At 42.0% G+C, this 12,985-nt stretch overlaps 1 protein-coding gene across 2 annotated transcripts in view; it reads left to right on the top strand.

Moving 5' to 3' along the window:
- Positions 1-631: 631 nt before the first annotated feature.
- The window catches only part of LOC117420389 (FYN-binding protein 1-like), a 69,084-nt gene continuing 56,730 nt past the window's right edge, over positions 632-12,985 (top strand). For both annotated transcript variants that reach the window (XM_059025053.1, XM_059025041.1), the window contains exon 1: positions 632-731. In XM_059025053.1, coding sequence (XP_058881036.1) covers positions 729-731 — 3 coding nt within the window. In that variant the 5' untranslated portion in view covers positions 632-728. The remainder of the gene's footprint in view (positions 732-12,985) is intronic.

The following is a 12,985-nucleotide window of genomic DNA, read 5'->3' as shown; positions in this document are numbered from 1 at the left end:
AATCTCGGTACAACTGCACGTGAATTAATTAAAGTGCAATTCCCCGTGCTCACATACTATTACTTTTTACTTGCACGTGATGTGATGTGCCATCCCCGTGCCTAAATACAAATATACAATTTACACACACGTGAAACACAGACCCGCTTATATCCCGTGTACCAATGCTTATACACCAACATTTACACACAACACGTAACATATAACATACACAGGGGGGGCACTTTGCCACACAGGCATATCCAGTTACTTCAAAATGGACTCCCATAAATTATCTTTCATCTCTGTATCTTTATAATTGCGATGATGTTTGTCAAAGCTCTGGGTGTTTTTCCACAACCAGTATTATTTTTTCGTCACCCTGGATAAGGGCGTCTGCTAAGAAATAAATAAATTAAAAAATAATACTACTTCACCCTGGTGGACACCATTCATTGAAGCTGTTCTCTGATTGTATACAAGCAGTGTATTTTTATATTTGTCAGGCTCACAATCAGTTAATCCTCCACCATATTTTGCAATGATGGAAAGAATCAGTCTACAGCCTGCAATAGGCAAATACAGAAAAAGATCAATATGCTGATATGGTTTCCTGTGGTGGCCTAAAAAAAAAAGAAGCCTCATTCAGAAAGGGAAGTTCAAACTGCTGGATAGAGTTTAATTTCAGAACCCACCATCATTCTCTGGCAATGTTTCACACTGAAAGAACACGGTAAAGATCAAGAAGAATGGTAAGTAACCACAATGATTTCCATGGTTTCTTTTGAGAAGTTCCAGGGATAAATGTAAAACCAGTAACATGTAACATTATTTTTTATGCTGGAAGTGATCAAGAATTGTTTGACTGGATGTATTATATACAGTATAAAACAATATTTGTATTTAAAAAAAAAATATAAAAATAATTACGTGTACCTATTAGGGTCTATTTTATTTATCTAAGATTTATAAACTTGATTTTTCACGGACCTCATTTCACTATATTTTTATTACATGTCGTAATACTAATTAGTGGGTCAACATATCACCCTTAAACCCTATCTGGATTCAACTACAGTTAAAGAGCAGCAGTATTTAGATCTGTCAGTGTTGGGGGCTATTACATTTGTTTACAAGTGACAGATCTAAATGCTGACATCATTAAAATCATTCTGTATTTCTAGAGACAGGAAATACTAACAAGAATATACATGCACTGTCAAATTACTGGTTTACAAAACTTTTGGATTTGTATTAATTGTTTAAACTTTGGTAGTGGTTCAAAGTTTTGTGTCGCTTGGGTATTGGCTTCTAATATTAAACGGTGGCCATCTCTGCGTATCTGAAAACCCTAAGTGTCAGTCTTAGAACAGTCTCAGAACTGAAGAACTGACTTTCACATGTGGAAGGGGGTGCCCAGCCTAAAGGAGATAGCGGAATTTGAAACAGGACTGTGTTGCAAAAGAGTCTTAAGAGAAATTGAGGGGTTTTCCAGCACCATCAGCCCGACTCCCAGATCTCTTCCCCTTTGTTGAAAATAAAAGTAAATCAACAAATGGATTACAGATTTTTGTACACACAAGAAACTAAAAAGTAAATAAATATTGTTAAGTGTGAGAATGCCTAAACAACAACGACGAAAAGATTCTTGCAAACAAAAAGCTTACATTTGAAAACCAAAATGCATTCTAATATTCTAAAATTGTCGCATCGGATGTAGTAAGCTGTACTTTAACTTACTGTGCATCTGGCAATTGGTTTTATTTTGATCACTTTGAATATTGCATAGTTATTAGTAACAAGTGTGGTCCACAGCTGGATCACTGCTGCCTCATTTAATAGTTTTTACTGGGCCTATGCTGTGAATAGTGTGGCAAAGCACCCCGCCCCTGTGTGCATTTGTGTTATGTGTTGTATGTTGCGTGTGTAAATGTTGGTGTATAGATTGGTACACGGGATATAAACGGGTCTGTGTTTCACGTGTATTTAAAAAGTGTATATTTGTATTTAGGCACGGGATTGCACATCACGCACGTGCATTTAAAATATAATATGTGAACACGGGGTTTCACGTAATGAATTCACGTGCTGGGATTCAAGTGAATAATTAATTAGTAATTGAATCCCAGCACAAACAGTATAAATAGATGCACGTTTAGTCACTCGTGGTTGGTGTTCGGTGAGTGGAGAACGGGTTAGGAGACGGAGGGTATTATAAAGTAAAAGTAAAGTAAAATCGTAAAGATAAGTGTTTTCACTCACCGTGTTTGTTCGTCTGTCCTGCACCGTCTGTTTAGTGGTTAGTCGTTTTGTATGTCTGTTTATTTTGGCGCAAGTGCCGTGTCCTGTTTTTGTGTTTTGTTACAAACGTTTATTTTCTGTTCTGTTTATTAAATGCTGAACGCGATCACGCGTTCAGCCTCACCAAAACCCCATCTCTCTGTCGTTTGTGTTCCTGTTTCTGGTCTGACGCCACCCACTCCGGCCGTCTTTGTGACACGTGGTGTCCTGCGTGGGATCGACAGCGCCTCCAGGACTCAGGCCAGAGCAGGAACCGCATTTTTTTGGAAAAAAAAAAAAAAGTGTTGGATTACAAAAAAAAATATATATATATATATATATATATATATAAATAAATAAAATGGGATGGAAGGAGGATAAAGAGGTGAAGGACAGGGAGGAGGAGTGCCGCCTAAGGGCCAGACATCCACGGCGATCTAACAAGCCAACGCCGGGGTGCCTCCTCTGCGACCAGGATCATCTGTTCGCCAACTGTCCCTTCCGCAGTTACGAGGAGGAGCCTGAGCGTCCACAGCCCAAGTGGGAGGAGCCTGAGCGTCCACAGCCCAAGTGGGAGGAGCCTGAGCGTCCACAGCCCAAGTGGGAGGAGCCTGAGTGTCCACAGCCCAAGTGGGAGGAGCCTGAGCGTCCACAGCCCAAGTGGGAGGAGCCTGAGCATCCACAGCCCAAGTGGGAGGAGCCTGAGCGTCCTACGCCCGAGTGGGAGGAGCCCGAGCGTCCTACGCCCGAGTGGGAGGAGCCCGAACGTCCTACGCCTGAGTGGGAGGAGCCCGAACGTCCACAGCCCAAGAGGGGGGAGTCGGTGCGTCCACAGCCCAAAAGGGAGGAGTCGGTGCGTCCACAGCCCAAAAGGGAGGAGTCGGTGCGTCCACAGCCCAAAAGGGAGGAGTCGGTGCGTCCACAGCCCAAAGAGAGGAAAGTCGGGGCTTCCATAACCCTAGGAACCAAGCTGCCAGCAGAGGGAGAATGCCTGCTGGTCCCACCTCCACCAGCAGAGGAAGAATGCCTGCTGGTTTCCCCTTCCGAGGCAGAGCCGCACCAGTCCCCTGCAAGAGAGGCAGAGCAGCACCAGTCCCCTGAAAAAGGGGGAGACGACATGCTGCTCCCACCTCCGTCGCCAGGAGACTACACGCTGCTCCCACCTTCACCGGCAGGAGCAGAGCAGCCGGAGCTGCCTCTGCCTCCGCCACCTCCACCGGCAGGAGCAGAGCAGCAGGAGCTGCCTCTGCCTCCGCCACCTCCACCGGCAGGAGCAGAGCAGCAGGAGCTGCCTCTGCCTCCGCCATGTCCACCAGCAGAGGGTGAATGCCTGCTGGGTCCCTGTCGACCAGCAGAGGGTGAATGCCTGCTGGTATCACTTCCCCCACCAGCAGAGGATGAATGCCTGCTGGTATCACTTTCCCCACCATCACGAGGAGAGGAGCGGGAGCTGCCTCTGCCTCCATCACCATCAGGGGGAGAGAAGCAGGAGCTGCCTCTCCCTTCACCAGAAAGACCAGGGCGTGAAGCTGGCGGCCCTCCGCAGCCCTTGCATAGGCTGCTGAGGGAAGCATGGGTAAGAATCGCCTGGTCGCAGAGGCCGAGAAGAGGGCCAACACCCGCATCCCGGCTGGTCCTGACTCCCTGCCACGCTTCACCCTCGCCTGGGGCTGCCAGCCGTGCCGCATCGCCTGGGGCTGCTAGTTGCTCCGCATCGCAGCAGGAAGTACTGTGGCCGGAACCCCACCAAGGGGAGCTGTCGGCCACGAAGAAAGTGGGGGAGGTCAGGAGACCTGCTCCCACTGCAGCAGTTTCGCTGCCGGAGATCGTGGGGGAGGTCCGGAGACCTGCTCCCACTGCAGCAGTTTCGCTGCCGGAGATCGTGGGGGAGGTCCGGAGACCTGCTCCCACTGCAGCAGTTTCGCTGCCGGAGATCGTGGGGGAGGTCCGGAGACCTGCTCCCACTGCAGCTTCTTCGCTGCCGGCAGTACTGTGGTCGGAGCCCCACCAAAGGGAGCTACCGGCTACAAAGAAGGGGGACGAGGTCTGGAGACCACTTTCCCCAGCAGCAGTTTCGCTGCAGGAGTTCTTGTGGCCGGAGCCCCACAGGAGGGAGCTGCCGGCTACGAAGAAGGGGGAGGTCGGGGGACCACCTGCCCCCGCAGCTTTTTCGCTGCAGGACGGGACCAACAGGCTGTCAGCCGTGCCACTACCGGCAGGGGTGCTGACAGCATGGCCAGCCATGGGCCCACTGAAGCCTCCCTTCCCAGCCCGAGACTTTGTCCTGGACTGCTGGATTTTTAAGGGGGGAGGTGGCCGTTGAGGCCATGTGTGCTGCGCACAAGGGGGGGTATATGTGGCAAAGCACCCCGCCCCTGTGTGCATTTGTGTTATGTGTTGTATGTTGCGTGTGTAAATGTTGGTGTATAGATTGGTACACGGGATATAAACGGGTCTGTGTTTCACGTGTATTTAAAAAGTGTATATTTGTATTTAGGCACGGGATTGCACATCACGCACGTGCATTTAAAATATAATATGTGAACACGGGGTTTCACGTAATGAATTCACGTGCTGGGATTCAAGTGAATAATTAATTAGTAATTGAATCCCAGCACAAACAGTATAAATAGATGCACGTTTAGTCACTCGTGGTTGGTGTTCGGTGAGTGGAGAACGGGTTAGGAGACGGAGGGTATTATAAAGTAAAAGTAAAGTAAAATCGTAAAGATAAGTGTTTTCACTCACCGTGTTTGTTCGTCTGTCCTGCACCGTCTGTTTAGTGGTTAGTCGTTTTGTATGTCTGTTTATTTTGGCGCAAGTGCCGTGTCCTGTTTTTGTGTTTTGTTACAAACGTTTATTTTCTGTCTGTTTATTCATTAAATGCTGAGCGAAAGCATTCGCTCAGCTCCACCAAACTCCACATCTCTCTGTCGTTTGTGTTCCTGTCTTCTGGTCTGACGTCACCCACTCAGCCATTCTTTGTCACAATAGATGCATGTTACTGGACTATTTTCACACAAGTTAAGTTTTATTAAAAGACCCATACATCTAGAATATGTCCATAACAATAAAGCTCAGGTTGAAGCATACGATTAATATACAGCCAATGAAACACAGCACTGACACCAGCGTTTGAGAAGGTTGGACAACATGTTTGTTGAAATGCTAACTCCAAAATCTGTTTAGTAATGTGGAGAAAACTAAGTAAAACAAGTAGGTAGATAAACATATCAAGGAAAAAGCATGCTCTGGTATGACCCCACACGCGAGGAAAAGGGGAACTTGTAGGTATTAAAAACTGGTGTGTGTTTTTTTTTTTTTTGGTGAGGTAACAGAACACAGAGGGGGTGATAAATGCAAAATGAACCTGATCAAACAGTGTACCTTATTCTATTAAACATTCATAAGGTCATCAACGGCAGCACTAATGTAAATTTGATCGCTGCATGCAAATCAGTACAATGCTCCTGGAAACCAAAAGGGAATAACATTCAAATATAAGTAGTGGTGAATCTGGGTTTTTCCATCAAGCAATGGCAAATGTGTAAGTGTAAGACAGTAGGGATTTTGTCTTTGGAGTCATTATGTTTTAAACATAATTTCATGAAAACAGCTTCACACAACTTGTGATACTGTAAATGTGTGTTGCATGTATGTATGTATTTACTCTATTTTTTCTTCCATTTAGATTTTCAACTTCAAGCCCTTTTAATAATAATAATAATAATAATAATAATAATAATAATAATAATAATAATAATAATAGTAATTCTGTTCATGGAATGAACCTTGCTGTTCTGGAGTTCCAGATTGTTGAATTTCCATATCTGTTTCAGGTGTACTTTTCTATAGTTTTGCTTGCACCCAAGTGATAAAATACCATTTATATTAAATACCACGTACAGTAACAAGAGAAATAAAATCATATATATAATTAATAATTTGATTACTATTGTAACATTGATAGAATTGGGCGGGGCGGCGGGTGGAAGTAGAATCTACTTTAAGAGGAACACGATATGCTTCAGCACAAACATATGTTTCTGTTTATGTGGCGTTTATGGAGTAAAATAACTGTCCAAAATGTTGTACCTGTAAAATACACTGGTAATGTGCGGAGATAGTTTGCAGGGCTGGGATATAAATCGTGGTGGAAAACTGTTGAAGGTGTGAACCTGCGACACAGAGAACAGAGAATCGAATAAAGTGTACAAGACCTGTTTACATTCAACCTTTTATTTTGTTGAATGTGTTTTTAGTGTATGCCTCCATTTTGTTTTATCCCCTCCCTGTGTCCAGTCATGTCAGCTTGCGCTGGTCAGAAAATAAAGCAGACTGCCGGCTATTGATGTAGAGTTCCTTCATCATAATCCTTTTGCTACAATACTTTAAGCCAAAGAATAAAATGAAGAAAATCAACGTTTTCTTCAAAACCACTGTTGTAACCAATTCAGTACCCACTCAGAAATCTGTATCCCCTGGCACATTGCGCATGCGTAAAATGAGATCGTCCCACAGGCCTGTCTGATTTTTCTTTTGCTCTTGTCTGAGGTAAAATACGAGTGACGTGAACACGTGTAACAACCATTAATGTAATACTCTATAAAGTAATAATTTTTTTGCCTATAATGTAATAATCACCAGTTCATGTAATAACTTAACCAATAATGTAATAACATTTTCTGTCCTATAATAACTTGGCTTGCCTGATAATGTAATAACCTGCCAACCAATAATGTAATAACTGCCATGCCACCATTGCAAACCTGCCCGATGAGTCATCTGTGATCTCCAAGCATTTCCATGTAAATCTGCTGATCTGTGACTGCTATATACCTTCCTTATGTACATAATCCATGTAGGGGAGACCGGGGTTGGTTGTCACAGTGCTCATAACTATGACACTAGATGGTGCAGGCAGGTGATACTAACGCTGAAATGTGTGTTCTATTGTCTGTAACTCAACCATCTTGTAATTTGAGGTCAATTCCATCTAACATAAAGGTTAGCACATATTTCATTTTTTTTCATACCCAAAGTAAAAAATGTATATCTTCTTATTTATGTTATAACTCTTAGTAGTATTGGAGTTTGTTTGAACTGATGGCCATGTTAATAGAACCCAATACTGGCTATCTTTTGGTGTAAAAACAAAACCAGTAGGTTCTCCCAGTAGTACTGAGAGAATTAAATTGTCATGTAAAGTCGGGCTGGGGTTGGTTGTCACATGTAAATCCTATAGGAAGAAGTCATATTTTTTCTTTCTACCTTTTTTACACCAACATGTAGGATATGTCACCATATAATGCTTATTTAAGTTATTTACTATTTGTCCTCCTGTTCTGTGGAGGCTGTGGTATTATTTTGTAGCATGGGTCAACTTTTCAAATATATATAGGTCTATATTTTTATGTTCACATAAAAGTAAAAATACAACTTTTTCTGTCATTGTACACAGTATTATTGTCTACTGTAAAACCAAGAACATACTTTGTGACAACCAACCCCAGTATGGGGCAGGTTGTCAAGGGTGACCGGCGAATTTTCAACCATCTAAATATCATATTTGGAATAAAGTTACGCTGAAATAAAAAACATCAATTTGTACGTGAAAAGTTATTCTTCAAAATAACGAGGAACAGAACCTCGCAGAATGTCACCAGATTGAGGAAAATAATAAAGAGTAAAAAGTGTGACAACCAACCCCAGTCTCCCCTTCTCAGAAACACAGGGGATACAAAATTAGATTGTCTGCGCCTTCCCGAACCGTTCCCAAATGCGCTCCACCGTCTGGGGGTGGAGACGCCACTCTGACGGATGCAGACATCTCCTGGAGAGGAGATCCGCTGCCAAGTTCACCACTCCCGGAATGTGCGTCGCCTGCAGGGACAGCAGGTTGGCTTGGGCCCATACTAATAGCCTGAAAGCTATACGATGTAACCCCGGAGTCCGAAGGCCTCCCTGGTGGTTGATATACGCCACTACTGTTGTGCTGTCCGTTCGGATCAGCACATGTGTGCCACTCAGCACTGGAAGAAAGTGCTGGAGAGCCAGGAACACCGCCCGCAATTCCAGCATATTCACGTGCAGGGGTGCCCAGCGGTCAGGCCAGGATCTGCTGACTCCCCTGCCCTGCCAGACTGCTCCCCAGCCCTGGCTGGAGGCATCTGTTGTCACCACTTGGCGATTCAATATTACTCCCATTTGCACCCCTCTGCGCAGGTGAGAGGGAACCCTCCACCAGCAATGTGCAAGACACAGTCAACCTGTGGTGTCTGTCGCGTTTAGCATTGAGATGAAACGCATTGAGCCACGTTGATTAAAAATAAAAATCCTTCAGCACTCTCGAGTGAATTAGGAGCTATACACGAACGCTCAACTATGGGAGAAAATTGGGTTAGGCTACTGGCAGTGAGTGCATCGCAGTCGGCGCATTTTTGTAGAGAGTGTGATTGACTCTCGGCCCGACGGCTTGATTTCGTACTTTAATATTTTCTAGACCTCTGCTACTTGTCAGGTAACCGGAGTCCCCGCACCACCACCCCAGTTATTTCAGTTGCACTGTGCTGTTCCAACGTTTTAATCTACAGTAATAGTTTATTTTTATATTGGTTGTTTTTATTACCTATGTGCATCACGTTTTACGAATGTGTTAGAAGGAAAACAAATAAGTAAAATAACGCCAACTAAACAAACCTATGTAGCGAACCGTACTCCCAAACTATTGCAGTTTGGAGAGCAGCCGCGTCAGTCAGTCTGAGCTACAGACTCGAGTAGGCTATGTGAACCGGGTAGCGTGCAAGCTGCCACCCCCTTTAATAACCAAGAAGGTCTGGTAAAGCTAGGCTGTATAAAACAGCCATAACACCACACATAAATAAAAAAAAACACTACAAACAAAACTCTTATTAAAAAGTGCCACACAGTGAAATAAAACACCCCAAAGAAAATAACAGACAAGGACCACAATCAATCTGTGCCAAGCGCCCCGCCAGAAACCAGGAGCAGTCAACACACGCCTCCCACAGACCAATTAAATAAACCCACCCCACTTTATAAAATTAGCCCCCATTTCCAACAGTCATTCATCCACACACATTAAAACATACAGAACAATTATCTGTTAACAGCAATTACAAATATACACTTCAATAGCAATAGCACAACCACAATGTCACTTCTCCGATAAGTATAACTAATTACTCCATTAACAGCAAACTGTGACCTATATTAAACTAAAAATAGTCCCATGCCAACAGCCGTTATAGTGTCTGTTCAAACAGAGTACAGATATTACAGATCAATAGGAGAAGTGGAGAGGATTCAAACTTCAAGTCACCGACCATCTACAGAGTTCCAGCAGCCTGTATCCAGATTCTGCATGTATCTAATTGGTGGTTATTACAATTAGTTAGTTCATTCTTACTTAACATTACAATAAATACTTAACATTACAATAAAACGGTATACAACAGTTGTTTCTCAAAAAATGTTGTTACAATTAATTATTTTGCAACAATGCAATTACAGAAATGGAACCAATGAAAGTTCCTCATTTAAACCTCCTGGAGATTCAGTTTGAAACCTATGTATGCATTTCGCTTCTTTTTGTAACAGTATTTCCTCCCGATCACCACCCCTCCTTGGATTATTAACCAATTCAATACCCAAGACTCTAAGGGAGCAGATGTCATGTGTCATTATGTTAAAATGTCTCGCTACAGGTGATTTAGGATTCCGCATAGTACTTTCATGTTCACAAATTCTCTTTTTTGTTTTACCCACATAACACAATCAACATGGGTGTCACCGTGCTGAACAAATTGACCCAAAACGCCACTTCGTGAAAATACGGCGAATCTTTATTTAACGGGGAGTTCACAGAGTACAGGTTACAATCCACATATAAGTATGTGCCTTGAGACTTCCAACAAACAGGACCAGAACTCGTTTGACAGATTATTCTACCTATAACTTTCAATCGTTTGACAGTATGAGGATGAAATCGACTGTTATTTCTCATTGCCACATTGTGTTCAGCCATTCAAGACTGTCTTTCAAGATTCTCCTAGGTTTGCATATAGGAGGGCTAAGAATCCAGAGGTGCATTTAGTCAGAGCAGATGTCTATCAACCACCTAAACCATTTCCTTTTAAGTTACCACCTGGGATTACATAACTACTCTTAACAAATATATAATCACACTGTTCAAAACCAACACAGAAGAAAGATTTCACATCCTTATTTATTTAACAGCTGTAATACATACATTCGTGTATCAATAAATCATTTAAAAAAATAACATCTTAGACTTTTATTAAACTAGGTAACCAGTTTGCTTTTCTCTTTTGCAGTTGTAGTTTTTGCTTTGTACTTTGGAAACATGAACGAAAAAAAACACAAATACATATAATTCAAATAGATTGTAAACCTGGCTCACACTTTATTTGCAATATCCATGTCTTCATTCTCTACTTCAGATTTCTCTATTCGTGGTTTGAATCGTCTCAGCTGATGGCTGAAAGGTATAACACACCTTCTTGGCCCGTCGTAATCCAAACTTCACATAATTATTATTTATTTTTTAGCAGACGCCCTTGTCTAGGACGACTTACAGTTGTTACAAAGTATCACATTTGAAAATATCACATTACAAAATATCATCTTACAAGTAAGAGCAGTTATAAAGTACAGTAAAATCAGTAGAAAATAAGAGCAAAATAAAGAATACAAGAAATAATTACCTTTAAGAGCGAGTTCGACTAAGAGCAGTTAACTTATAGTAAAGATATTTGCTTATAAGAGTAAACTCTATTAAGAGCACATAAGTACGATAAATGGATAAAAACGATTTCAAATAAGAGCAATTACAAAAAGCGTGAATACGGATACATTTAAGAGTAAAATCAACTATAAGATACAGAAAATAGTTATAATTAAGAGCAGTAGTAGAATACATCAAATTATGAAGCAGTTCAGCGCGAGTACAAGAAGATGCAAGTACTGGTACAAATGGGTGCCATCTAGTCCAGTATAGTCTGGTACAAATCTTTTTTTTTTTTTTAGTCTAGAAATGTATTTTACAGGTACAATGTTTTTATTCCATAAGCGGTCAAATAAACAGAAACTGTTTGTGCTGAAGTATGATGGGTCAATTGCAATGAGCATTCAGAGTTAATACGCATCAAGCGTACTAAATTGCAGACTAGCTACGGTACTTTCCTGAGGATCATCCCCAGCTGCAGATTAAGTTTGTTCCAATTGCAACGAACAAACGAGTTGGGGATCAGCTGATCCTCAGGTTTGGTACGCAGCAGAGGATCAAGACTCTCCAAACCTCAAGTGCGGGGTGCGCTCAGAAACCAATTGATTCCAGTTCGTTATAGTTCAAAGGATTTATGCGATTAAGCATTTGCATTTTTTTCTGTAAAAAATAAATAAATAACAATAACAACCCATATATATAAAATATGACGATAATACATTTTAATTAGCCTAGTTTTGCGTGGTATATACAAAACACATTTATCCACATAATTATAAACAAAGACCATAAATCAGATATAAAATCGAGTATATAAAGGTGTAATATTCATTGTATTCATACAAAAGAAAGCATGGCTGGCGGTCGTGCACAGAATTACTCGACAGAACAGAAACTTTATTTTGTCGAGCAATGCCAACAGCAATTGAACGGAGCGTCTGACCATCCTTTGTCCCATGATATTATACAGCCTAATTACATTGTGTATGCCCAATTTGCTTGTCTCAATAGGAGGAGCTTTTGACAGTGATAGCATTGAGGTTGATATACAAGAATCTGTCCCAGGAACGCCAGGTAAGATTCACTGCAGTTCAGTCAGCATATCGGCTAAATGCAAATAGTAGTGTTACATTAACGGGCCATTCGTCACAGGAGAGACACGCGGCGTGAAGAGGAAATACCCTGTGACAATTCCAATGTAATCATTCCAAATATTTTTCAAATCTTCTCATATCTACATGTATTATAATTGTACATTTATTTATACAAAACAGTCCAATAGTTGAAGATTGAGCTTGCTGCAGCTTATCAAAATAATAATTAAGAACACAACCCAAATGTTATACAAATGACCTTGCAGTACTGTTTACTGATGCTTAGTGTCTAAACAGATCAAAACAACATGTGATGGTAATTTCAACTGTTTATAAAGTGCACTAATCGGTAAATTATACATATTGGCATAGTTTTTGTAAAATATTTGGGTTGTGTTCTCTATAGATTTTTCTACACTTTTTTGTACATTGATTCAGGAGGGGGGAGGAGGTGAGGCTGTGGAGCGCAATTCCCTCGTGTCCCTGCTGGAAACCTTTTCTCCATCTGCCGCTCATCCACTGAGTGTGGAAGCGACAGCGTGGGAGAAGTACAATTGTGGAAAAGTACAGAGCAGTTAGAAGCAGTTTGAACGCAGGTTGACAGTTGCAGAAGCTAAACTAAACTTCCAAAAAAAACAAAAAAAACATGGTCTTCAAGCCAGTAATCTGTGACAACTGCATGATGTGTGAAATCCGAGAAAACCCAACAGAGTTCAATCAAGTGTGTGTAAAGTGCCGCACGATCCAGGACTTGCTTAAACGAGTGTGTTAGAAATGGAGCTGCAGGAAATGAGACAGCAACAGGAGCTTGAGGAGCTGGCACACCCACTATTCATGGAAGTCTGCACCCCTAGCAGACTGAAAG

The sequence above is a fragment of the Acipenser ruthenus genome, chromosome 1 (assembly GCF_902713425.1).
Source record: "Acipenser ruthenus chromosome 1, fAciRut3.2 maternal haplotype, whole genome shotgun sequence".
In the NCBI taxonomy this organism is placed as follows: Eukaryota; Metazoa; Chordata; class Actinopteri; order Acipenseriformes; family Acipenseridae; genus Acipenser; species Acipenser ruthenus.
This window is presented reverse-complemented; position numbering and strand designations above follow the sequence as displayed.